We start from the raw sequence: 25,238 nt of genomic DNA, 5'->3' as shown, positions 1-25,238 counted from the left end.
TCTTCGCCAAGTCCCTATTTCTTATTACATAAATCTGAATTTTTCAATATATATGCAAATTAATGATTATGATATCTGATCAAAACTTTGACCGTTGACTTCTTTAATTAATTATTCCAATAAGAACAAGTCATGAACAAACTAATCTTCTCTAACCTCTTAAACAAATGTGCAAAATAAGTCTACAAATGCATGTCTTCATGGGATTCCAATCCCAGCTTAATTAGGCATCGCTAAAAAGTTTTGTTTGTTCAAAAAGATGTTGATTAGTGGGGATTAAACTAGTGCTTTTTTCATTATCTAAAGATGATGCTGGTTAACTCTTAATTTAATTACAATATTATCCAATATAATCAAATGAGATTCTACAATAAGATCTAGAATCTATCATCGGGGATATGGCTCCACAACTATCTATGAAGAGGTAAATCAAAAATATACCATCCCTTCGTCATGGCAAGCAATGCAGTGGACGAGGAGGGCGTCCTCTTGCTAATTGCTAACTGCCTGCCTCTGCTTGGCTCATGGAGGAGATGGACCAATGGCCTAGCTATATATAGAGCATGACCGAGAGAGAGAAGAGACAAGGACTACGTTTGACAATTTAAAAATCGATCGCTAGTTTTCATTAGACTACAAACGCATTTTGTTAAAAATATATAATAAAAAAGTAGTCAAAAAAAAAAGTATGAATTCCCTCTTACTTTGTTTTTTAAATTCTATGGGTTCGATCGCAAAACTTAAGAAGTTCAGTTAGCACCTTCAAAGTATTTCCCCGCTTTCGATCGGAATTAAAAGTTTTGGTCGATTCATGTAGAAAAATTATGTACAGCCATTTTGAACCAAATAGATAATTTATCTAAAAGTAAACACTACTTAGCTAAGAAATAAAGAATACTTAGCTTCAAAATTATCACTCAAATCATATATATAATCGGTGAATTTAACAGTATACAAATATATTTGCACTAGAATTCCATGTACAACTACAAGATATTGAGTTGGGCCTCCAATCACAAAGGTTGATGGAAATGTTTGGGCCTCCAAACTAGACTGGTCGATGCACAATCCAAGAAGAAACACTGTCCTAAATCATAGTTATATGTAGAATTAAATATAGAAAAATAATAACAAGCATAAAAAAGACCATTAGAAATTTTCAATTCCATTAATACCTTGTTGCCACAAGTTCTTGTAATTTACAAAGAACATTATAAATTTTTTTAAATTTATTCATTTTTCATTAACTATCAAAGTAAATTTGAGGGCAGTTGGATTTAAAGCAAGAAAACGCTTGTATAATGGCCATTATTTTGCTCAGATACATCTTTATAATTTAAAATTAAATATTTTAGATTCGATAAAAATTCAGCCAAAATAATTGTTTTGTAAAATGGATCGAAAAAGAAATTTTAATTTAAAATTCTTGATTGGTAGAGAGACGTGTATTTTGCCTGCAAAATAATGGTGCGTTCTTCTTCTACGCCGGCTTCTCTGCGCCTTGCCACCGTTCATGCACGTTTAATCTCGACATTGATTCTAATGCTGCGACTTGAGATACACCATGCATTTACTGCACGATTCGAGGCATGCTGTATGATGAAATCGGCGTGAGGTTAGGGACGAACGGCGACCATGACGGCTGCGGCGACGGCTGGAGGAAGGAGCAGCAACGTTGACCCAGCAGAGCGGCCGCCGCCACCGTCTGTGCTTCCCCCGGAGAAAAGTTTACAGCTTTCAACAACAGAGAACCCGATTTTGTCGTGACGAAGGCGATCGAGGCGCTCATCGAAGATGACAACAAAAAAAAAAAAAGCAGCACGCTTTACATTGTCATGGACGAAGATGTTGCATTAGATCATTGCAAGAAAACAGTAGAACTATTTGAACAGGAATCGATTCGGAGTCTCCGAACAGAGCAAGCTGCGATGAAATTAACTGGTTCATATTCGAGGCAAATAATGGAATTTTCTTGTTTGCGACGATCGAATTGGAGGAGAGAGACGGCCGCCGCGGATTTTACAGAGACCAAAACTGATCTGGAAAAGGGGGATTTTGCAGAGGAATGCATCACGCCACCGGTAGGTAAACTTACCTACTTCTCGTCGGGTACTTTGTAGGAGTCGGCGGTGATCTCCGACAGACACGAGCCGGGGAACAAGGACTGCGGGAAGAGGAAAATCGACATGATCAATCCAATCTCCGAAAGTAAAAAACAAAAAGAACAAAATGCTTCTGTTAATGGGGAGAGCAACCAAAGAAACGAAGGAAATCGATCGAAATTGGGGGATTTTCGGAAGAGAAAAAAGGGCGTACGAAAACGCGAAGAGATGCGAGAAGATGGATCGAAGCGGTGATGGGGAGAGGAAACTCACATCGAGCAGCTTTTGGACAGTCCTCGGTCGCCGCCTGGGCCGGCGGCGAGCCCTGGACCCGGTTATCGAGTAGAGGTCCTCGTCGATCTCCTCTTTCGTAAGGGAGATCGAGAACTTGGGCCGCTTCGCCCGCTCCTGCTCCTCAGACCTTAGCCGCACCGCCCTCTTCTCCCTTGTTCCCGGCGGGGACCCGCATAGGTGGCGGTGGTTCTCGGTGGGAGACCTCGGCGCCGTCGTCTTCTCTCTTGTTGCCGGCAGGGACCCGCTTACGTGGCGGTGGTTCTCGGTGGGAGACCTCGGCGCCCTGCGCCTCGTCCTCAAGTTCCACCGCGGAGCGGCCGGAGGTTCCTCCACCGCGTTGGACGGCTCTGGCTCCGGCGACGGGTCGGAGTCTGTCTCGCTCATTCCGCCGATGCGGAAAAACGGAGCAAGCTTCATGCGGTCCGCCGCCTCTCGGAGATGAAGCAGCAGCTTCTCCCTGACCTCTTCGATCCGCGGGTCGTCTCCATCGTCCTCCGGAACGGGCACCCGTCGCCCCGCCTTCTCCTCGTCGTGCTCTGCCGTCTTCCGTCGGCCGCCGCCGCCGACGATCTCACCTTTTCCGTCCACACTCACGCAGGGCAGCACCCGCCGGCTTCCCCACGACTTCAAGATCGGAAAAGAGGGGGCCGGGAGGAGACTCGCCGGCGGCGGCGCCTGCGCTCGAGGCGGCGTGGCTTCCCTTGCCGCCGGTGCCGGAACCGGTGCAGGATCGGGCGGGCGGGATGACTTGTCGGCGGAGGTGACCATGGGGATGTGACCTGATCGATCTGACGCAACGCAGGCGGTCACGGAAACCGGCGGTGAGGGGAAGGGGCCGGGGAAGGGTTTTCAAACGTGAGGGTGAGAATAGAGAGTGGAGGCGGGTGAAAGGGCGACAGACAAGGTCCTCAATTACTAACAAGAAAATATATATACACAAGGGAATAAAAATAATAATATATTAATTAATTAATATTTATTATTCTTGACCCGATAAAAAATTATTATTATTATTTAATATTTATTATTACGAAGGTAAAGTTGCAAAATATAGAAACCTAAAATTATGAACGTTATTTTTGCAGTAAAGCACCTAAGACACATTACGTGTCTTTATTAGGAAAAAAATATTATTTTTTCATGAGAAAAAGAAAGAAAGAATAAGTAAATTAAATGAAAAATATTTTTTTAAAAAAAATTGAGGCAAAAATTTGGAACAAGTCTGCAATAGGACGACTAGCATGTTTATGAAAATGAAAATAAGATATATCCCACCTTAACTTCAGTTAAAAAAATAAAATAAAATTAGTCGTTCAAGCGATCTTACATTATCGATTTTATGATCATCTATGAGGAAGTAAATTAAAAAATTTTAATTAGTTACTACAAAGAGAAGAGGTATTATCTTGACTTCGTTGAGATTCGATTCTTTGTCCATTTTAATAAGTCTGTCCTCGGAGTAATCAATTCAATCATATCCCGAGAGCAATAATAGCATGTTCATGAAAATAAGATATATCCCACCTTAACTTCAGCAAAAGTGAAATCTGCCATCTCAACGGTCTCACACGATCAATCCCACGATCCTCTATGAGGAGGTAAATCAATATATTCCATTTTAACTTCAACAATAGATGGAATCTGTTACCCCAACGACCTCATATGATCAGTTCCACGATCATTTGTGAAGAGGTAAATCAATATATTCCACCTTAACTTCAGCAAAAGATGTAATTCGCCATCCTAACAATCTCACACGATCGGTCCCATGATTATTTGTGAGGAGATAAATCGAAGCTATAGTTAGTCATAACAGAGGAGGACATTATCTCGACGTCGCCAAAATTCGACCCTTATCCACTTCAGCAACTTTGCTTCTATCGTAACCAACTCAATTATGTCACCTTAACAATTGCCTACAAAGTGGCAAATATATGGAACATATGTTCATAATTTGCTAAATAAAATTATAATCTTAAGAAACATTAATTTATTTTTATAGTGAATTTCTCCCGTATATTTATGGGACTCGAAATTGACTATTTATTTTATTCAGCTTATATAATAATTATCGTAAAAATAGTGTTTGCTTGTGAGAATTTGTAGCGGCCACCATAGTCTTAGAAAAAATCAAATCGATCGAACTTAATTAATCAAAATTAATAGATTGCTAGAATTTAAACCTCCCAGTGCAACTGGAAAATTTAACTTTCAACTGCCCATGGCTACTGTATCACAGTTAGATCTTCATGATCTAGGGTAACTTGACGAATATAAATAAATAAATCCTTTGCAATGCTCTCGTTTGAGTGAAAATTCCAAAAAATAAATAAAAATATATAGCACATCAAAAGAATAGTAAAACTTTTGTCCACTTCCACTAGCAATAAATAATATAAAAATGTTTTTTTTTTAATACCTTAAACAATCTCTGAATGACATATTCATCGAACAACGTATGAACTCGACAAGCAATTCATATTCAATTAATCTAAGCACGATTTGAACAGTCCTGCCATGGATGGAGGAGAGCCATATCGAGCTCAAGAAGGCGCAATGGACACCTTATCCACCTGCACGACGAACTCGAGCTTGGCGGCGGGAGGGATTCTTACTCCGGAACCCAAGTCGGCGCCGTCGTCCCCGAAGCCCAGTTCCGGCGGCACAGTCACCCTCCGCTGCCCCCCGGCCTTCATCGACCTCAGCACGTACTCGACACCCTCGCACATCCCCTTGGTGTAAGGCCTGGAGCCCATGACCAGTGCCAGGGGCCTCTTCCCTTCTCCAAAGGTATCCACGAACGCCTCGCCGGCGCCGACCACCTTCCCCTGGAGGTCAATCACCACCAGGTCCCCTGGCCTCGGCGAACCGCCGCCGCCCATTCTCAGTTCAGTGTACCTGAAGTTAGAATTCATCTATCAAATTCGCTCTTTTAGTTCTAGCTTCAATTTTGGGTTCTCTTTGTGGTGGATTTGTACCTGATGCCATTTGGTAGCACCACTTCCTCCTCCTCGTCCAGGATTCTGTGCTCATGGAACAAAGTCGAAGTCAGTAAATTTTTTGTTTTTTTTGTAAAGTATTATGAAAAACGGAGGAATCGGAGAAGTAATAACTACTTGGTGTTGGCTTGCTCTTGAGAGACCTCGAAGCGCGTCTTGATCTGCTCGGAGACGACGCCAGCGGCGAGGAATCCGACCCACGCGAGGCCGGCACCGAGGCCGAACCGCCTGGTCAAGCTCGAGGCGATCCAGTCGGTAGAGTCGGCGCCGGCCTTGGGCTTCTGCTGAGGGGCTGGAGGGGGTGGAGAAGCCGACGAAGGTTGCGCCGGCGGTTGGGATTGGGATTCGACCGGAGGCGGCTGAGACTGAGACTGAGACTGAGAGCGGGGAGGTTGCGAGCACGCGAGCTGTGGCTTTGTGAGTGGGCGAGTGAGGAAAGCTGGCGATCCCAAGATGGAAGCCATGGGACTCCGGTGGGACGAGGACAGGAGTGGAGGAGCTGCTGGTGGCAAGGCCAAAGACGGTGCCCGACTGGAGCCACTAATCCTGACCTTATCTTGATACGGTCGGTTTCGCTCAGTCACTGGATAAGCAGGAAGAGAGCTGCACGACAAGATCTAATTGGACAGAAGAATCTAATCAGATATACGTGTATCGAATAAGCTGATACAACAATAAGCTCGTGGAGGTCGCCAAGGTGCCGTGCGGTGGTCAGCGGCCGCCCCTTCTCTGAGACCCTCGTGGAGGTCCTCTACAACAACAACAAGCTGCTGCAGACGGAAGACGTGGATGCCTCTCTCGCCCGCGTCCGCCTCGTCTGCAGGATCGCCCTCGTCGTCGTCACCGGAGACGGCGGCCCTTCAACCACAGCATCATCCACAAAGCAGAGCAGCGCATGGCGGAGCTCTCCGCCCTCGGCATCGAGTGCACCCTGGGCAACGTCTACTTCCAGCGGAGGCCATCGGCCCCCGTCGACCGGTTCTTGGACGCCGGCAACCAGCCCACCATTCCAATCCAGACTTGCTCTGCTCTCATTCAAATCTTCTCCGCTTAATTTCACGACACAGAAATCTCGACGAGGCTTTCTGGATTCATATTTCTTCATCCGTGATTACTGCATTGCTAATCCTTCTGTATTGACTCGGATTTCAATATATAGTTACAGTTCAACCGCAGCTCATAGATGAAATCTTTGAACCTGTCAAGCTAAGCTCGTTCTTGTTGTATTCTTGAACTCTAAATAGAAGAGTTTCTTTTTCTATAACCTCTCCTAATCACTATTCCCACTTCCACATACTATGAGCTTTGAGTGGTATGTTCTTGACTCGGTTAATATAGATCCGAATAAGTCAATAGAAGATGATCCATTGAGAGTTGACCGATCTCTTGATTTCAAACTGGATCAGGCACATTTAAAATATTAGCAAGAGTTAGTGAAGGGGAATTTAGAGGGCTTATTCTTAGTGAACAAAAATTGGCCTTTAGCTACAAGCATCTTACCCATGTTTTGATAAGGTAGATTTTAAAAGGAAGGAGTAACGGAGGTGATTAGATGCAGATACTTGATTAACGATAAAGGAGAAGGCCTTTTTGGAGTTTCAAATTGTGATAGAAATTCTTGCATTCTTAAATCTAATGATTGTAAACCTTTGGATTGTTACCCTTCATAGTTAATCATCACTATATGAAGATAGATTGAAAATTAAGGATTGATTGACAATTGTGGAATGAGATATAAAAGACCAAAGGAGTTATTGAAGCATAGTAGTTAATAGTATTTATTATTCCTCTTTTGACTTATCACTCCAAATAAATACACAAACAAATGAATGAACCATTCTATCCATCTACCCTTCTTCAGCGAGAAAATCCACCACTCCAGCAGTTGATTTCACGATCATCTGTGAGGATGTAAATCAGAAAGCTGTAGTTGGTCACTACGGAGAGGTTATTGTCTCGACTTCATCGAGATTCGATTCTTGTCCATTTAAGCAAATATGCTGGCAATAGTCAACTTAATTATGCCCCGAAGACTTCTATCCATCTACCCAAACTAACAAACAGAAACATCAATCCATTATCTCCGGGGCATAGCTGAGTTGGTTACAACGAAGCAGACTTGTAGAAGAAGGCAAGGGTTCGAATCTCGACGAAGTCGAGCAGTACCCTCCTCCGTCATGACCAATTGCAGTTTCTCGATTTACCTCCTTATAGATGGTCGTAGGGCCAAAAGTATGAGGTAGTTGGGGTGGCGGATTCTAACTTTTTTTACAGAAGAAAAGAAACATCAATCCATTTGTTCATTCATCCACCATCCACCATCCACTCATTAACTTTAACGATCTTTTTGTAGGAAATAGTGTCGAAGATAAATTTTGTCTAAATTAAAATTACAAAGAAAATTAATCTAGATTTATCTTTTGAGATGACTTAAACTACTAAACAGGGAAGAAAAATTTGTTAGATTTTCAATGTAGTTGAGTGCTTGAGCCGATTGTGCTACTGAGTGGAATTGTCTGAGCCCGAGTGGATCGTCGTTGGCAGGTCTGAGCAGCTCAAGTGCTTCTTGAGTCTGAGTGGAAAGATGAGAGTGTAGTTGGGACATCGAGTACTCCCGAGCAATACGTCGAGTCAGGACGTCGAGTGCTCTCGAATGGACGTCGAGTGCTGTTGCCAAATGCTGCTGAGTCAGGAGGTTGAGAGCTAGGTCCAAAATTACATGACTGTCAAGTCGCTTGAGCTCGAGTGGGTTGTTAAGTTCCAAGTCGAGAAAGGGACAACAAGTCGGGAAAAGGAAATATTGAGACCTTCATTTGATGTAGTTTCCTTAAAACATAATCATTCTCCTCTAACTTTGCTTTGAGGTCACGTTGGACATCTGATCCCCAAGATACAACAATGACACAAGAACCACACACACAATCAAACATTGATTTTTCACGGTGAACCGAATGGGTACCCAAACAGTATCACCAAAAAAAGTTGTCAAGTAAAATGCATGACAGAGAAAAAGAAAGAGGGAAATGAAATGGATAGATTTCTTTGCTTTTGCAACTACCTTCTACTTTTGATCACAACCTCCTTATATAGGAGTCAGACCCTTGTAACATTTAAATCACCAAATAAAAGTCATTTACCTATCCAATTTGAAACATCGACCGTCGACCATTAACGATTGACCATTTTACTCAGATGATTACGGATTCTTCATTAATCACACATTAATACATCCATTACACTTAACATTGATAAAAGGATGATTGATTCAGATGGTAAAATATTGATTGATTCACTTAAATAAATTTTACCTCGACTGATTCAACATTCGATGTGCGCAGGTGTGTTCACGGATGAGTTAACTTCATTCGATGCAATCCAGACTTTGAATTTACATTCCATGTGGGCTCACACGTGAGAGAGTTTCCTCGTGCATTCAATGTTTATGATACATTATACTATAATGCCATGAAACTTGTAATATGAAATTAAAATCTCATTCATAATGGATAATGGACTAGTCTTTTTCTTTTTTCCTTTCCATCTCTATTATTTCCATTCAAATTTGCAACACTTTTAACATAATTGCGATATCTTTAAGAGTCTGTTTCTTTCTCCGGATTAGGTAAAGTTTTATTCAGACAAGAGAGAGAGATATATCACCATCCACTCAAGAAACCTCAAATTGCAGAACTTCTTGCCTACAAGTAGGGCAGGAAGCATGCTTCACGAGCCACACATCAATGCACACCACATGGAAAATGTGGTTACACATCGGCATCATTCTTGCAGTATCTCCATGAATGAAATCCTGCATATGAAAACAAACAAGCTCATGAAAAAGAAGATCGAAGAAAGTCTAAACTTAAAAAAAACGTTAATTAATTCCATGAATTAATGAGAGTACCTGCAAGCAGACGGCACAGCATAAGTTCCTCCGACATGAATCAATGACACTTATCTTAAACATGGGCAACCTCTTGATAACATTAGGTAGCAAGCCTTCGTCCCTAGTGACATCAAACATATCTGAGCTCTCTCTGTAGCTCCCTTCAGCTGCATTAATCTGAGTTTAAGGATCGGTTATTAGTCACTCTTGGGTGTTAATGATCGTAATGCTCTCAATGACTTGTTATCCCAGCTAGCTACTTACTTGCCATTGGTATGCTTTCAGCAACGCTGGGCTAACCCATTCTCTAAATATCTTCCCCTCAATGAGGCTCTGGAAGATGGCCAACTGCAAACGTTATTGCAAGGAAGAATAAATCCGACGACTTTAATTTCATATATCTCAGCTTAATTACAATTAAGAAAGAAAGAAAGAAAGAAAGAAAGCTGAAATCTTGATTATTGGTTTGAGGTCTTTCTCACTGCATGTTTCATATTTTATCAGCTTTGATGTGGACCAATACTCTCTTCCAAACAGAGAATGACATCGAGAAAGCATGTATGTTAACCAGTCAGTTTCAGTGGCTGTTCCTTATCAGATGGATATCTTAATAGAACTTTATTTCAGCAAATTTAATTTTGCTTTTGCATGCGAATGAATCAGAAATTCGAGAAGAATAGCTGGGGAACAGAGAGAAGGATGTGATTCTTCATATATTCCTGACCTTTGGTAAGCCCTCTCCGTTAAGGCAGGACTCCAAGAACTCGACAGAAATCAATGCACCAGCAATGGCACCGATCCCTGCGCCTCGGAATATGCCTGTCTCTGTAGTTTGGCCCTTGAGAGCTCCTGAAATCAACCCAACCATGGATCCACCTGCACGCAGACAAATGAAAAGCTCAAACTGGAAAGAAAGCCAACTAATTAAGCTGATAAGGCGAGACAGGGAGAGAGGCCTACACAATGCGATGGTGCAAGTAAGGCATGCGAAGGCCACTTTTCTCACAAGGTTGAGGCAGAGAGACCCCATCGCGACTGAGGTCCTACAGTCGATCTGCAAACGCGAGACCTTCAAGAACAAGATAAACAAAAAAAGGCAGCATTCACTAGCAGAGATATATGGAGATAGAAACAAGTCATTTAAGGCACACGAACATAAAAGCTAGCGTCGAGAAACATGACTAGGCAAGTGCTAGTCTGCATCGGGATTACTCATTTGTGACAGACAGATGTTACTAAGTGGAGAGGGAAGTTGAATGCGACTTTGCAGAATTGCAAGTGAAACTGTTGCTGCAGGTATTAAACTGACGCGAGTACCAACAATGTATAAGACTTATTAAATGAGACACGTCAGGTCTTCACAGTTATAATGAACAGGATAAGTAAAAAAAAGATAAATAAATATTGGTGTGGTAGATTTTAATGAATTGACAGAAAGGGTAAAAAGGGTGGGTAAACTGATGTGTCAAATAAAAATTAAAAAAAAAAAAAGTTAATGGTCAGGTCAGTACCCATCTCAATCTCAAGAATCGTCTCAGTCTTTTAATCATCTCGACCACTTGATTATTCTGATCTAGATCATTTTGATTTCTCGATTATCTTGATCACTCAGTTATCTTGACCTGAGTCATCTCGACTACTTGGTCTCCTGATTACTCTATCTTTCTTGATCATTCGGTTACCCCTGACTTATACTGTCTCGATCTCTCGGTCATCTCAGGCTCTCAACCCATCGTTCATTTCGCCCTGGACTGTGTCGGTCTCGCAGTCATTTCGATCACTCGGCCATCCCGATCTAGATAGTCTCGGTCTCTCGGTCGTCTCGGCCACCCGCCCATCTCGATTTGGACTATCTCAGTCTCTTGGTCGTCTCGGGCACTCGGTCATCTTGATCAGGACCGTCTCAGTCTCTTGGTCATCTTGGGCACTGGGCCATTCTGATCTGAACTGCCTTGGTCTCTGGGTCTACTCGATCTCCACGCCTCATCTCGGCCATTGCCCCTGTCTCACACAGAAACTGTCAAAATCCCCTAAGCATGCGAGGTCTGCCAAGGGGTTAGAGCGGTTACGAGATTGTCAAGTTTGATCCCTTAGATCCTCTCGTGTTTGCGCATACAGTCAAAAAGTAAGAATAATCAACAATATCAAATCATAGGACGGTTATGAGGTTGACAGACTTGATCTCCCAGACGTTTCATGTGGGGACCCATGTTAGTAATCCGCATAATTGGTTTCCTCGGTCTGTAGGTCGACGTAGAGATTCCTTTCTCGTAAGTATATAAATCCTCTCACATGTATAAAAAACTTCTCTTGGCAATTTTACATACTTTCTTTTTTACATTTTCTATCAATACTAATTTGAATGTTGAAGTGATCTGTCGGGAATCTCCGGTACCCATCTAATCCTCATGTTTAGTCTTTCTTTATGTCTTTTCTTTGACAGGAACAACTGTGCGTGAGTTGAATTTTTATTGACTAATGATTTGACTGTCTACGGCATCCAAGTCAGAACAAATATATTTTTTTTGATAATTATGAAAGTTATAAGTCTCCGTTGTTTCTCTTAGGTGCGGATCGAAGAAGATGAGTTAATTTTCATTAAAATATTTTATAAAAAAATCCTCGTCGATAACCAACCATCCAACGTAAATTTTCAAACTCCTCGAGATTATAAGGGAATGGATAACGCTGTTGAAGGAGACGGTTCATTGTGATACCTAGACATACAGCAGCAGCTAGCTCTGATCTGAATTCCGATGCTGCTGTCCCATGTAGGTCTTCTCCTGTTCCCGAGCTGCAACTTCCTTGTGCAGTATAGGAGATAAAAGCTGCTCCTTGCCTGCCGGCCTTTTTCTCTGACCCAAAAGAGTGCTGTTGGTTTGTCACTGGGGCGGTGAAACAGATGCAGGTGGATTTAAGACAACATCATTCTCTCTGACCGCATTTATTCATGTCCACCAACAGATTACAACTTCACTTAACCTTCATCGAGGTCGAGCTACCAGGCAACTAGCCGATCGGAGATCATATTCAGCTTTTTCAAAAGAATATGGATAATTTATACTCAACTTTCGAAAATATCTAAACACATCTTCGACAAAGAAGATTCAATTTCACTATTTCTAGCTTTTCGTCTTCTAAATTCTTACATAGTATTTCATTCAGTTCAGTCTTCTAAATTCTTTGTTTATTTGTTAGAAACTTTGTGATGTGAATTGGTTTATTCCATATCGTTGTTGGGCTTAGTCCGTACGATCCGTCTCTTAATGGGCCCATTAAAACGCACCGGGAGATTCCGTGACCTTCGCACGTATTTTTGCTAGATTTCTCCTTCTATATAACAACCTCTTATCGCATCGCCTCTCCTTTTCCCTTCTTGCAGCTTCCCTCCCGCTTCTAGGGTTTGGACCACGATTGCTGGGCTTCGATCGCGTGCTTATTCTCCCCAGAGATGATGCAGCCGGCGGGAGGGATGGGCCAGGCTCCGATCGGCGACCAGCAGCCGCAGGGGCAGCAGTGGACCGCGATGTCGCTGCCTCAGCCGCCGTCGCAGGCGCAGTATTACCAGGCGCCGCCGATGTGGAACAACCAGCCCTCGCTCGTGCCGTACCTGGCTTCTCCGTCGGTGCCTATGATGGCCCAGCCGGCGTCTGCGGATGAGATCCGGACGCTGTGGATGGGCGACCTGCAGTACTGGATGGATGAGAGTTATCTCTATGGCTGCTTTGCCCATACTGGAGAGGTGATACTAACTTATCCCTCCTTATTGGTTGAGTGTAGTTGTTATGACTTTTAACTTTTTTGTCTGGGCCTGTTTGAGAATTTTGAGGGATAGGTTCTTTGGCACCGTACTTTGCAGATTAAACTGAGTTTGATTCCGAGATGTGGCAAAAGCTAATCCCTCCCCTTCTGCGGCTTCCACGTTCTGATTTGCTTTTTCTTCACAATCTGAATGATTTTGATTTATAGTTGATTTGTTGTCTTACTTTTGTCTGGGACTGTTTGACAATTTTAAGAGATAGGCTTGATTCCCTCTCGCACTCTCTTTTTTGCATTTTATTATAAGTTACCAATGGTTTTAAAAGCTAACGGACTGGTGATGCTAAAACTGGACAAGACCTGCTTATGGATACACAGCCAACACGTTATTCGTGGTTTTGTATTGTATAGTCATGTTTGCTTTCATGAACTAGCCAATTGATGAAAATAAATTTATGCCATGCCCGGTCATAAGTGAGTGAAAATGTTTGATCTGTTTATGCCATATTTATCGAATAGCTTTTTTTTTTTGTTATTACGTAAATTATGAATTGTCTTGGAAAACTCGCTTTATGTGTGCTGGAGTTTGAAGCCAAGATTTCCTTTTCCTCCACCAGGGAATTCATTTTCATCCATAATTCAATAAAAATATTTTAATTTACACAAGATATTGTTTACTTCATATAACACTCATAAATCAATCATCATGATCTATCTCTTGGTAAAGGACTATTTTCTGTTACAGATGGCAGAACATGTTTATGATTCTCAATTTTATGACTAGATGGTGATATATCCATCTAGTTGTGCTATTTGCTGACTGTACTTTCAAGAATGTTTGTTTAAGAGTAGGGAACTTGGTTGCTACAAAATGTGTACAAGCTTGTATTGTTCTAGGATTTTCATTTTTTTCCTCTTTGCCTCATTCTTTTGATATGTTCTTTACCTATTTACCTTTTCCTTTGAAAAGGATTTAGTTTGTATTTTGTTCCACTGTGTGATTGCTTTAAGCTGCTTGTCTTTTGCTATCTTTTTTTTAATTAAAATTTTGTTGTCAAAAATATTAATTGAAATCACTCTATACTTAATTCCAGGTTGTTTCTGTAAAAGTTATTCGGAATAAGCAGACTGGGCAATCTGAGAGTTATGGTTTTATTGAGTTTATAACCCGTGCAGCAGCTGAACGAGTTCTTCAAACTTACAATGGTCAAATGATGCCGAACGTTGAGCAAACTTTCAGGCTTAATTGGGCAACATGTGGATCAGGTGACAGGCGTGGAGATGATGGTTCTGACTATACAATTTTTGTTGGGGATTTGGCGGCAGATGTTACAGATTACCTGCTACAAGAGACATTCAAGAGTCGATATCCATCAGTTAGGGGTGCAAAAATTGTGACTGATAAGCTTACTGGGCGCTCTAAAGGCTATGGTTTTGTTAGATTTGGGGACCCAAATGAACAATCAAGTGCATTATCTGAGATGAATGGAGCTTATTGTTCAACAAGGCCTATGCGGATTGGTCCAGCTGCCAACAAAAAGACTTTGGGTTCTCAACAATATTCTTCTGATGGTAAGTAAAGGTGAAGCGATTGCTTACAACTTTTTTCTGCATTTTCTTCTATCCAAATGCCTATTTGTCCTATATTTTCCTATGCCTTAATGACTTAGACATGTTGTTTTGTTGATGGTTCCAATCTTATTTACACTTAATTCTCTTAAAAGTGCCTAGTTTGGAAAAGGGAATTTCTGAGCTTTGCTCTTTGATTTTCCCGTCTGCTATTCGCTTGAAGATAGTGGAACTGATATTCCTTCAACCATGCACTTTTGTGAAATTTAGGCTCCTTTACGCTTAGTTCTAGAAAAGACTTATATAAAGACTCATGTTGTCTCAAAGCAGGACGCCATGTGCCTTCATATAGGGCTTGGAATTGACTTCAGCTGAGATCCATATCTCCCCAGTTAGGTCAGTGTTCTTGATTATGTAACAGCTTGGTCCTTTTATGTTTGTGGCATTTTTCGCTACGTTCCCTTCTAGTTAGAGTGTTATTTTCCAACAGTTATCTACACTCTCAATTTACTTCAGGTTTCTTATTCCGTGGCATCTTGTGCTACATTTTCTTTTAATTCTAGTGGTTTATTCAAAACATTCTTCAAATTCTGCACGTAAATGACTTGGATAAAAAAATGAGTACAATATCAGTTTCCACATCTTAATACGAATGAAAAAGGAATGGGGATTTAATTTCCAATCCACTTTGCAATAAAGTTTGTGGGTTATATGGCCATTCTCACCTGTTGGGCATGATGGAGAGAGGTGTAGGGTTGGGGTTGTATAATATATTAGAACAGTAAAATTTTATTGATGCCTTTAAGAGATTAATTTTAGATTTAATTTTATGTGGAGCAAAGGAGAGACAGAATGCACAATCTTCCTTCCACCCTCATTTGCAGGTTAAAGTTTTTAATCCGATACCAGCCCAGCTTGTGTGGTAGTGCAACTCTAATTGAGGCATAGGACATGGTTGCCTAAGTATTATAATTTAAGCAGTCATAACTGCATGATTTTACATGTATAAAAATGAAGTAAATTTCATTGAATAAAATTTAAGCAGTGTGTCATTATAAGATTAAATAATTACCAATATGTACTCTCACTGCTATTTTAAACCATCACAGATAAAGGGTAGATTAGCAACCTTGGAGGAGCTTTGTAGTCTATTTATTGAAAACAATATAGGTTAGTTAGATTTCTGAACTTCTCTTTTTATGCTGAGTCCATGTAAATATTAATTAATATGATTTATCATCCTTGTCTGAATTTTCTTGTTATCTGTCTTTTGTTGAAGTAGTAACAAAATATTAGTGTGTACTTTGTAATCTGGGAAGATTATCATATCTTGAAAGATGTGCTGCATGCATCTTGATCGTCATCCAGCAATCTAACACCAAGTTTGGTTTCCTCCAGATCAGACTTCCTTCGAAGTTCAAACACATAATGTGTGCCCAAATCATTCAGGTAGTTTTCCTAACAATTCATGTGTTCTTGCTTGTAGGTTCTCATCAGAATCTTCAAGGAATTGAATCTGACAATGATCCAAATAATACTACTGTAAGTGCTTTTGTTTTTATTAATTATCATTATTTGCAAATAATGGTAAGGTAATGTGCAACTAATCTTGACTATTACTACTTGGTTTTCAGATATTTGTTGGTGGATTGGATCCCAACGTCACAGATGACATTCTGCGGCAAGCATTTGGCCTTTATGGGGAGTTGGTATATGTTAAGATACCTGCAGGCAAGCGTTGTGGGTTTGTTCAGTTTGCCAACAGGTTTGCTTTCAAAATGAACATTATCATTCTACCATATCATTTTTGTTCCTCTGGTATTCATGTTTATGTGTTACTTGATTTCTTTTTTTAGGCCCAATGCAGAAGAGGCTTTGAGACAACTAAATGGAACACCTGTGGGCGGCCAAAGTGTCCGGCTTTCTTGGGGTCGTAGTCCCGCAAATAAGCAGGTCTATTAGTCGTTGGCTTGATTAAAATTGTTTGGAATATTCTTGACCATAGAATCATCAAAATTTGCTTGCTTCTGATAGCAGCCACAACAAGATCCCAGCCAATGGAATGGAAACTATTACGGATACACTCAAAACTACGAGACATATGGGTATGCCCCTACGCTTCAAGATCCTAATACATATGGATATGCTGCCTATCCTGGGTACAACTATCAGCAACAACAGCCACAGGTAGCATTCCTTGTTTTATCGTTGCTGCCGTCTTATCTTAACATAAATTACAATCATAGTAGCTCTTAAACATTTTTCCTTATAGTATTTCATGGTAGGTGGAAAATTCATATGGCTGTTCCTAATTGCATCTCTCAGATCCTCAAAAAGGCTTTTGCAAATGCACACCATAAACAGATACTGTACTCAGATTGTTAAGGGTCTCCGAGTCACCATATGCTTAATTTGACTCGCAACTTATCATTTTGGGGCTTGATTTCTTCTTTTGGCATGACTAATTCAAATTTTAATATTTTTTATGCTTTTTCTTAATCGTAATAAACTGAGCATTCTTGTTTTCCTTGTTTATACAAAGAGTTGGTTTCTTTGGAATTCCTTTGACAATTGATCTTGCTGTGCCTTCCATCTTAAAGTTCATCTTGAAGGAACTAACTTTTGTCTTGCCCTGCAGTGATTTATTTCTCCTACGAAATGCGCTCAAAAAACCATGCCGTGTCTGGGAACCAACACTAGCCGATAAGTCTTGTGATTTATCAACCGTCTGATCTGTCAACTATTATTCTTTCATAATCTAGATGCAGTCTAGGTGCAGCACGGCTAGCTTTTTGCAGATGTTTGAACACTAGATGTTTATTGACAATGTAATAATAATTATGGGATCGGAGCTACGTTGATTGATAAGGGATTACTGAATCGTACAGCATTGTAATTTCCATATCCAGCTTGCTGATTGAATATTAGTTTTTTTTTTTTGCGATTAGTCATTGTCCATAAAAAGATTTATGAATTGCTTAAATTCATGGTTTATTTAAATTATTTCCCCCTCTTGTGGTCATATACTTGTCGCAACTAAAGGCGTTGTGTTTTTTCCCCCTTAAAATTCTATTTTCTTTATTTTTGTTTTCCATATTCGGTCTGAAAGCTACACAGAGTATGACTCGGACTGAAACGATCTGAGTGTCCATCCGGTCCAGCCAATAGTTAAGCCAAGCGGATCAATTAGCCAGATTAGACTTCATCCTGATTGGATCGGATTGGTCAGTTGACCCAACAAGCTGGGCAAGCATACGGCCCGGCCCGGCCCGGTCGAGAATGCTATCGGGCCGTTCACCTTCAAGAACCAGGGGCCCAAGGGTGTGGGTCTGTCTCTTTAGCTCAGTTCATGAACATCGCCCATCGCCGCCGCCGCCTCTCCCAGCTGCTTCCGTCGCTTCCTGTGCGATGGCCATCCGAGCCGCCTTATCTCGCGTAAAAATTGCATCTTTTCCCTCGTGCTCTTCCCCCTTCATACTTGTGCAAATCATCTTTCCAGCGAGTGCCTTGCAGAGACAGATATGCCTTCTTCCTCGTCTTTCGTTAATCGATTCGCCGGTGGCATTATCTGTAGAAGGCGCGGGAGATCTGGGTTTGAGGCGCCACTACCACGACGGGAGGCCGAGAGGTCCCCTTTGGAGGGGTAAGAAGATGATAGGCAAGGAGGCGTTGTTCGTCATCCTGGGGCTCAAGAGGTTCAAAGATGATGACGAGAAACTAGAAAAGTTCATCAAAACACATGTCCTTCGGCTGCTTAAGATGGACAAGATCGCCGTCCTCACCGAGCTCGAGCGCCAGGGGGAGGTTGATTTGGCAGTCAAGGTATGCCATTCTAACTTTCATCGTGCAGATAGCTTTCGAGGGGTTTAGGGTTTTGCGCGATTCGGTGCAGTAAAAAGCTTTTGAGGGCTTCTGTCCAAATCGAGACTGTTGGATTTTTCTTTTAGAAAAAAATCTTCAATTTATAATAAAATGATTGGGCTTTCAGTAGTAGGTTGCATTTGGAATCATGTATCGAGTAGTAGCCTTCAGTAGTTTCGAGCACTCTTTCCAAGTTTGCTACACTCGTTTACATGGCTTTTGCCTCTGTTGCTCTGCGGAATCATGCGAATTAACATACTAAATTTCACTGAATTCCAGTTGTGTTTGCCAGAAACACAAATTTAACGCTCATTAAGATCATATATTTTTCTGTATGTAGTTGGTTGTACGAAAAATCGCTTTAGTTCATAGTAATATGATTCTGCACCTTTCTTGACTGGCTGACATTTACTGTGATTGAAATTCTGATACATGAGTAAATAAGTCAATAAATTTCATTTGATATTTTTGATAGGGGATAAGGCTTCTATAGTTTTATCATATGTGTGGAGTAATAGTTATATGTGTTAGAACAGAGATTTATTCTCACATCAAGTATTTAGTCATTAGGTATGGTGGAGTCCTATTTATATGGGTGTAATTGTTCTCTTTTCACTATAATAATATAATTTATCTCTCGACTTGGTATCATAATGAGCGAATCTAGGATTTTCAATAGAATTTCTCGATTGAGAGAGAGGTCATGAATATGATTTAGCAGCCTGGTCTTCCCTCCCTCTTTGCTCACTTCCTCAAAAAGGAGACAACACCAATGAGGTAGTTTTCAGAAAAGAAAGTTCAATAACAAAAAAACAACAGTTAGATTTGAGGAACAACATAATGGAGGTGTCAAGGTGGTGATAGGTACAAGCTATGATATTTTTGGAGCATTTATTCTTCATCAGGAACTTTATTCTTCATCATGAACATCTCAAATCTTCTTTTCCCCTCTTTCTGTCCTAAATTGACATTCTGCTTGGTCCTTTGTTTCACTGTCAAATTTTCTCTTGTATTCATTTTTAAAAATATTAGACATGCTTTAAGATTAAATTTTTCATAGTTTATATCTTCCAAGATATCATACTTTTACTGTCTCAGTTGACATTTTTATATATACTTTTTTTTTTTTTTTGAAATAATATTTTTCTTTGCTGAGTCACCTTATCTAGTATCTCAGAAAACATTGACTCTTGGTACCTTTGAGCTCCTTGTGCCTTAACAGTGATGAACTCATATCATTTCTGTCATTACATTTTGTGTGGATTAATTTAAAGAGCATCTACGTCCATGTTGTGGGGTAAAAGTAACAACGAGGAATCATCTGCAATGTTCTCAATAATGGATTTATATCGCTTCTCTTCTACCTCTATGCTCCTAGTCAGGAATTGGATAAAAAATTGCAGAGTTTATTGACATTCCTGTTTTTGTCATTCAATACTGGAGACTAAATTTCACTTTATATGATCATCTGCAGATTGGGTTTTATTTTGCATTTCTCTAAGTGCTTTTACTCTCAAAAATACTTTAAGAAAGCAATCCTCAAACCCAGCAGGAAACACTTTGTCTAAATTTAGTGTATTAAATAAAAGGGCATAGAGTTCTGAACTGTTTGCATTTTCAAAGGAATTATGTTCCAAGACTGTGACATACTGTTTAGTGCTTTTAGATACAGTCATGGACAATCTTTCTTCTTATAAGGCAAATAAACTTGTTTATTATTCTGATATTTTCTTTTTTGAATTTAGAGCTTAAAATGTTTTGTAATTGCAGTGTCTTGATTCTTTCACTATGTTACCAAATGTTCATTCAATTTATAATCATGTAGTGGCTCACATTCTGCTATATTCAATTGAACAATAACGATCGTTTGCATTTTATGTAACAGATATTTCATGTTATAAAGAAGGAGGATTGGTACAAACCAGATGTGTATATGTACAAGGATTTGATTGTTTCTCTGGCAAAATCTAAGAAAATGGAGGCGACCATGGAAATGTGGGAGAGTATGCGGAAGGAGAAACTTTTTCCTGATTTCCGGACATATGCTGAGGTAATAAGGGGATTTTTGAGATTTGGATCGCCTGCAGATGCGATGAACATCTATGAAGACATGAAGAAATCTCCAGACCCACCAGAAGAATTGCCTTTCAGGATACTGCTGAAGGGGCTTCTACCGCATCCCTTGCTTCGGAATCAAGTAAAACAAGATTTTGAGGAGCTATTTCCAGAAAAAAATATCTATGATCCACCAGAAGAGATATTTGGCATGAAATGATGTGAAAAAGATCATTAGTTTTATCCTTCTTCTCTACATGATTGCCAAACAACGCTTTTTTCATGTTTGTTTTTGCACAACTGATTTACACATTGTAACTTAAAAGAATGTCTAACCGTAATAGCATGTGATTGATGTTATGTTGGATTGTTCTTAAGAAGTTTTCAATGTGAGAACTGTTGTTTTTTCTTTTTAAAAAAAATCAAAAGGACCTCCATAAATGTCTTTTTAAAGGTTCCAAGAAATATTTCATTTGTGAAATTTAAATAGTTTTGATCAGTCTAAAATAACTTCACAAAATTTCAAAAAATTAAGAGAGAGTACATTTGTAAATTTTGCTTATTGTGAGTTCATTATAGATATTTCTCCTCGATACGTACATTGAAATCTTCTAAAAAAATTAAAAAAAAAAGAACATTATGACCAATAAAACCTCTGCATTTTACTCTATAAAAATGAAAAAGGTTACAAGGCACAAAATTAAAGAAAGAAAGAAAGAAAGGAAAAAAATGCTGAAGAAGAGCTTCCGATCCGAATCCGGCGACGTTAGGCCGAGGAGCCGGGGGGCAGAGTGACGGCGACAGGAACCGGGGGGCTGAGGAGCGGCGGCGCCGAGGCGGAGGCGGTGGCTGGAGCCTGCTGTGGGAGAGCGGGTTGGCAGCCGCGGCCGCCGTCGTCGCAGCCACTGTTCCCCTGACTGCTGCTGCTGCTGCTGCTCGAGCCGTGGCGAACGATGCCAAAGCCCAGGACGAGGCCCACCACCAGAAGCACAGCCACCACCAGGAAGAAGATCTTGGTGGCCTTCCCCACGTAGCACCACATATCTTCCCTTCCTTTTGAGCGGAAAGAGCACCAGGATGTCTTTGGACTTGTCTGGTTCTGCTTCTACTCCAACCAGAGAAGATGCAGAGGGGCAGAGGCTTTGCTTTGAATGGCATTGAATGGAGAATTGGGGCGCGAGCCTGTCAGATGCCGGTGTCTGCCACTTGTTGTTCATTGTCATGTCTGTTTGTTGAGGCAGATGTACAAGAGTGGAAACATGAACAGGGCAACCTTTTTGATGTGCCCGCGTGCAGTATAAAGTTTGTAATTGAATTTGTCAAATATTAAAGTTTATCCTTGACTCAAGGGAGAATTTGTAGAGTGAAGAAAGTTACGTTGTAATATATTTCTTCTTTGATATTTTGAACTTTTTCTGTATATATATATAGAATCTGATAGTTCTCTAATTCGACAAAGATCTAAGTGAAGGCTCGTAAGATCCCTCATCCACTTAGATTTAGCAAGCGCCGACTGCCTAGCTGGCAGTATCTTATTCTCGTCGACAGGAACACACAAAAGCTACAGCGATTTAGGAGAACTGGATTCTCTCAGGATCTATTATTGAGCCACTTGCTTCATTATGATGAAGGCCAAGTCTCTGTCCCTTTTTGCTGATATTTCATCAACTTTTTTAATTTGGAGCATTCAATCGTTCATAACTGATAAAACATTTACAGCAATTATCTCATTACATTCTAATTGTTCATCATATTAATTAATCGATACCTGTAGCTAAATCGAAGAGTACATGATCATGCATGCATGCAGTTACTTGTCGCCGGACTTGGGCTTGCCGATGCCCATCTCGACGCCGTTGACGTCGTCGGCGGCAATGAACCTGCCCCAGAACCAGTGCTTCCTCCACACGAGCACCATCTCCTCGATGGGCACGTTCTTGGTCTCCGGCAAGAAGAAGAAGACGAAGAAGCTCATGATGACGACCCAGCCGGCGAAGAAGTAGAAGAGGCCGAACTTCATGTGGCAGAGCATGGTGAGGAAGGCCTGCGCGATGGCGAAGGTGAACAGCATGTTCACCGACACGTTGATGCTCTGCCCCGCCGACCGGATCTCCAACGGAAAGATCTCGCTCGGCACCAGCCACCCCAGCGGCCCCCACGACCACGCGAACCCCGCCACGTACACGCAGATGAACAGCACCACGATCGCCGCGTACCCCTTCGACAAGTCGCCGCCGTCGCCGCTCGTCCCGAATTTGATCGCGATCAATGTCCCGACTACGATCTATGAGGAAACGTGCATTGAGATTTGCCGATGGAACGTGGATCTTAATTGAGTTGCAGTACCTGACAGACGATCATTTGAGCGCCGCCCTCGAGGAAGAGTTTGCGGCGGCCGAGGCGGTCGACGGTGAAGATGGAGACGAAGGTGGCGAAGACGTTGACGAGGCCGGTGATCACGGAGGACATGAGGGAGGCGTTGCTGCCGAAGCCGAGGGTGCGGAACAGGACGGGGGCGTAGAACATGATGACGTTTATGCCGGTGAGCTGCTGGAAGAAGGGGATGAGCAGGGCCATGGTGATCTGGGGGCGGTACCGGCGCTGGAGGATGTTGGCCCACGGATTCTCCACCAACTTGGACTCCTCGCTGGCGGCCACCAGGTCGGCGTACTCCGCGCCGACGTCGTCGGTGCCGCGGATGCGGCGGAGCATGCGCTGGGCGCGCTCAGGGAAGCCGCGCTCCAGGAGGGAGTTGGGGGTGTCGGGGAGGAAGAGGGAGCCGACGGTGATGATGGCCGCCGGAACGGCGGCGAGCGCGAGGCTGACGCGCCACCCCCACCCGCCCTTTATCTTGTTGGTGCCGTAGTTGATCAGGTTCGCGGCGAGGATGCCGATCGTGATCATCAGCTGGAAACCGATGTTGAGCATGCCGCGGAGTCGCGCCGGCGCCATCTCCGACAAGTACACCGGCACCGACTGCGTCACCAGAACGAATTTCACCGGAAAAAATTCTTTAGAAAGTTAAATTAAAAAAAAAGTGAAAAATCTTGAAACAGATTGAGACATTTCTTTGTCTCTTGTACTGTGAGTTATCTTCTGAGAAAAAATAAATAAATTGAAGAGCCTTCACGCAGAAGGCTCCTGATTAAACTAACTCCAGATTCAGTGACAAAATAAGATTATCCATCATAAGATTCTACGTGAAAATCCCTTTCACTTCGTTACTTTTCTTCATCATTATGTTATTAGCTAGACTTCTAATTGCGTAGGATGACTTCCATCGATAAGACCACAAAACAAGGTTTCATTCACAAATTTATTCTTTAAGAAAGAACCAAGAAAAGGCATCTTGGAAAAATATGCAGTTGTGATGGATGATTTATTCCACAAAACATGCATGCAGTGGCCTACCCAACAGCCACTTCTTCAACACAATTGAAATACAGTTTCTTTCTTTTATTATTATTATTATTTATTTATTTATTTTTCGAGAACCACCACCCTCATTTTCAATAGCAACTATATATATTTATAGTCAACTAAGTGAAGGATACGATAACATGTGACAGCTACCGAATCATTTATTTTAATAAATTTCTGTTTGTTAATCCTTGTTCTTTACTGAATATTATACTTATGATGTTGGTCTGGATACAGCTCAACTAATCGCAGTAGCACGAGTTGACTAAAAGTCGCCGGTAATCTAGTGCCTCAATTTGTTCTTTGAATTTTTGAAGGGGAAAAAAATCGATGATGCGATGCGAAGAAGAAGCAGAGAATTCGATATATATATACCTGGTTAGCGAAGCCGACGCCGATGCCGAGGAGGATGCGGCCGATGATGAGCATGGCGACGTCCTTGGCGGCGCCGTTGAGGGCGGCGCCGACGAGGAAGGTGACGCCGCCGCCGAACATGGACCACTTGCGGCCGAAGGCCCTGGTCACGCCGGAGGCGAAGAAGGAGGCGACTAGGGCCGCGAGGTAGAGCGACGACGTGAAGGTCTGAAGCAGCTGGCTGTCGAACTGACAGTACTGGTTCGTGCTCCGGTCTGCCTGCTGCTTCCGGTGAACCTCCGGGAAGAATTTCTCCAGGAACGAGTCCATCGACGTCACCCCGCCTTAATCAACCGATTCTTAACTATTTATTTAATGATTAAATAATATATATATCCAAGGTAGTACCTGAGATGCCGATGTCATAGCCGAAGATGAGGCCGCCGGTGGCGGCGACGACGCAGGTGACGAGGACGTAGAGGGTGAGTTTGCCGGGGTATTCCTTGCCGGAACCGGAGTTGACGATAGCGCCACCGGCCATGTCTCAGTTCTCGTTCCCGCGCTCGGAATAGTATTCTCGAGAGAGAAGATAAGAATAAGGAAGGAAAGAGTTGGAGGAGAAGAAAGTGGCGGACGGACATTTTATAGATGGCGATGGAGGAAAATACATAAATAAATAAATAAATAATATATATATATATATATATATATATTAATTTGAATATAGAGTGCAATTAAATCATGTTAGATTCTTAATTAATTTATTTATTGTTAATTTATTTGCTGATAATGATTTATATGATTAGAGTTTCGAGATGCGAGATCTGAGGCCGTGATGTGCGCCAGCAACTTGCCGTCCTGGTGTTGTTGTCCAATGAAGCAATAAAGAAGGAATTATTATACAACGAAATTGTTGTTTTGTGTACTGTTTTCACATGC

The 25,238-nt window shown here is 41.7% G+C and overlaps 6 protein-coding genes across 7 annotated transcripts; 2 read left to right on the top strand and 4 right to left on the bottom strand.

The window, feature by feature from the left end:
• Positions 1 to 1,851: 1,851 nt before the first annotated feature.
• On the bottom strand, positions 1,852 to 3,273 carry LOC141820693 (uncharacterized). The gene is made up of 2 exons (XM_074708060.1): positions 2,376 to 3,273; positions 1,852 to 2,164 (listed from the first exon to the last, which is right to left on the bottom strand). Exons 1-2 carry the CDS (start codon positions 3,162 to 3,164, stop codon positions 2,096 to 2,098), a joined length of 858 nt encoding a protein of 285 aa, XP_074564161.1. The 5' UTR covers positions 3,165 to 3,273; the 3' UTR covers positions 1,852 to 2,095.
• Positions 3,274 to 4,783: 1,510 nt separating this feature from the next.
• On the bottom strand, positions 4,784 to 5,966 carry LOC141820662 (peptidyl-prolyl cis-trans isomerase FKBP17-2, chloroplastic-like). Its single transcript, XM_074708018.1, has 3 exons — positions 5,513 to 5,966; positions 5,375 to 5,419; positions 4,784 to 5,294 (listed from the first exon to the last, which is right to left on the bottom strand). Exons 1-3 carry the CDS (start codon positions 5,857 to 5,859, stop codon positions 4,940 to 4,942), a joined length of 747 nt encoding a protein of 248 aa, XP_074564119.1. The 5' UTR covers positions 5,860 to 5,966; the 3' UTR covers positions 4,784 to 4,939.
• A 3,096-nt stretch (positions 5,967 to 9,062) lies between these two features.
• On the bottom strand, positions 9,063 to 10,311 carry LOC141820527 (NEP1-interacting protein-like 1). The gene is made up of 5 exons (XM_074707854.1): positions 10,242 to 10,311; positions 10,006 to 10,157; positions 9,546 to 9,629; positions 9,300 to 9,458; positions 9,063 to 9,203 (listed from the first exon to the last, which is right to left on the bottom strand). The coding sequence occupies exons 1-5, from the start codon at positions 10,309 to 10,311 to the stop codon at positions 9,063 to 9,065; spliced, it is 606 nt and encodes a 201-aa protein (XP_074563955.1).
• Positions 10,312 to 12,667: 2,356 nt separating this feature from the next.
• Positions 12,668 to 17,496, top strand: LOC141820634 (RNA-binding protein L-like). 2 transcript variants are annotated; one of them, XM_074707990.1, is made up of 7 exons: positions 12,668 to 13,023; positions 14,135 to 14,612; positions 16,096 to 16,151; positions 16,244 to 16,374; positions 16,466 to 16,562; positions 16,647 to 16,796; positions 17,248 to 17,496. In XM_074707990.1, the coding sequence occupies exons 1-7, from the start codon at positions 12,733 to 12,735 to the stop codon at positions 17,248 to 17,250; spliced, it is 1,206 nt and encodes a 401-aa protein (XP_074564091.1). In that variant the 5' UTR covers positions 12,668 to 12,732; the 3' UTR covers positions 17,251 to 17,496. The 2 variants fall into 2 exon arrangements, with proteins under 2 accessions (XP_074564091.1, XP_074564089.1); XM_074707988.1 differs by having other exon boundaries at positions 16,644 to 16,796.
• A 469-nt stretch (positions 17,497 to 17,965) lies between these two features.
• On the top strand, positions 17,966 to 20,903 carry LOC141820701 (protein THYLAKOID ASSEMBLY 8-like, chloroplastic). Its single transcript, XM_074708070.1, has 2 exons — positions 17,966 to 18,431; positions 20,356 to 20,903. Exons 1-2 carry the CDS (start codon positions 18,018 to 18,020, stop codon positions 20,743 to 20,745), a joined length of 804 nt encoding a protein of 267 aa, XP_074564171.1. The 5' UTR covers positions 17,966 to 18,017; the 3' UTR covers positions 20,746 to 20,903.
• A 1,320-nt stretch (positions 20,904 to 22,223) lies between these two features.
• On the bottom strand, positions 22,224 to 24,897 carry LOC141820633 (sugar transport protein MST3-like). The gene is made up of 4 exons (XM_074707987.1): positions 24,708 to 24,897; positions 24,321 to 24,643; positions 22,872 to 23,501; positions 22,224 to 22,809 (listed from the first exon to the last, which is right to left on the bottom strand). The coding sequence occupies exons 1-4, from the start codon at positions 24,838 to 24,840 to the stop codon at positions 22,336 to 22,338; spliced, it is 1,560 nt and encodes a 519-aa protein (XP_074564088.1). The 5' UTR covers positions 24,841 to 24,897; the 3' UTR covers positions 22,224 to 22,335.
• Positions 24,898 to 25,238: the final 341 nt, after the last annotated feature.

This window comes from Curcuma longa, unplaced genomic scaffold, assembly GCF_044706935.1.
Source record: "Curcuma longa cultivar G26 ecotype Majalengka, Jawa Barat unplaced genomic scaffold, ITB_CL_G26_1.1 utg509_np1212_2302976_RagTag, whole genome shotgun sequence".
In the NCBI taxonomy this organism is placed as follows: Eukaryota; Viridiplantae; Streptophyta; class Magnoliopsida; order Zingiberales; family Zingiberaceae; genus Curcuma; species Curcuma longa.
This window is presented reverse-complemented; position numbering and strand designations above follow the sequence as displayed.

What these genes read in the sequence shown, in the direction of transcription:
- LOC141820693 (XM_074708060.1), bottom strand. Translation starts at nt 3,164, where the DNA reads ATGGTCACCTCCGCCGACAAGTCATCCCGCCCGCCCGATCCTGCACCG. An exon ending in CTGTCCAAAAGCTGCTCGAT is followed by an intron (nt 2,165 to 2,375) that starts GTGAGTTTCCTC and finishes CTCTTCCCGCAG; the next exon opens with TCCTTGTTCCCCGGCTCGTG.
- LOC141820662 (XM_074708018.1), bottom strand. Translation starts at nt 5,859, where the DNA reads ATGGCTTCCATCTTGGGATCGCCAGCTTTCCTCACTCGCCCACTCACA. An exon ending in CAAGAGCAAGCCAACACCAA is followed by an intron (nt 5,420 to 5,512) that starts GTAGTTATTACT and finishes CCATGAGCACAG; the next exon opens with AATCCTGGACGAGGAGGAGG. An exon ending in GTGCTACCAAATGGCATCAG is followed by an intron (nt 5,295 to 5,374) that starts GTACAAATCCAC and finishes TTCTAACTTCAG; the next exon opens with GTACACTGAACTGAGAATGG.
- LOC141820527 (XM_074707854.1), bottom strand. Translation starts at nt 10,311, where the DNA reads ATGGGGTCTCTCTGCCTCAACCTTGTGAGAAAAGTGGCCTTCGCATGC. An exon ending in ACGGAGAGGGCTTACCAAAG is followed by an intron (nt 9,630 to 10,005) that starts GTCAGGAATATA and finishes TAACGTTTGCAG; the next exon opens with TTGGCCATCTTCCAGAGCCT. An exon ending in GCTGTGCCGTCTGCTTGCAG is followed by an intron (nt 9,204 to 9,299) that starts GTACTCTCATTA and finishes TTTCATATGCAG; the next exon opens with GATTTCATTCATGGAGATAC.
- LOC141820634 (XM_074707988.1), top strand. Translation starts at nt 12,733, where the DNA reads ATGATGCAGCCGGCGGGAGGGATGGGCCAGGCTCCGATCGGCGACCAG. An exon ending in ATGATCCAAATAATACTACT is followed by an intron (nt 16,152 to 16,243) that starts GTAAGTGCTTTT and finishes CTTGGTTTTCAG; the next exon opens with ATATTTGTTGGTGGATTGGA. An exon ending in GTAGTCCCGCAAATAAGCAG is followed by an intron (nt 16,563 to 16,643) that starts GTCTATTAGTCG and finishes TGCTTCTGATAG; the next exon opens with CAGCCACAACAAGATCCCAG.
- LOC141820701 (XM_074708070.1), top strand. Translation starts at nt 18,018, where the DNA reads ATGGCCATCCGAGCCGCCTTATCTCGCGTAAAAATTGCATCTTTTCCC. An exon ending in AGGTTGATTTGGCAGTCAAG is followed by an intron (nt 18,432 to 20,355) that starts GTATGCCATTCT and finishes TTTATGTAACAG; the next exon opens with ATATTTCATGTTATAAAGAA.
- LOC141820633 (XM_074707987.1), bottom strand. Translation starts at nt 24,840, where the DNA reads ATGGCCGGTGGCGCTATCGTCAACTCCGGTTCCGGCAAGGAATACCCC. An exon ending in CTATGACATCGGCATCTCAG is followed by an intron (nt 24,644 to 24,707) that starts GTACTACCTTGG and finishes CGGTTGATTAAG; the next exon opens with GCGGGGTGACGTCGATGGAC. An exon ending in GCGTCGGCTTCGCTAACCAG is followed by an intron (nt 23,502 to 24,320) that starts GTATATATATAT and finishes CTGGTGACGCAG; the next exon opens with TCGGTGCCGGTGTACTTGTC.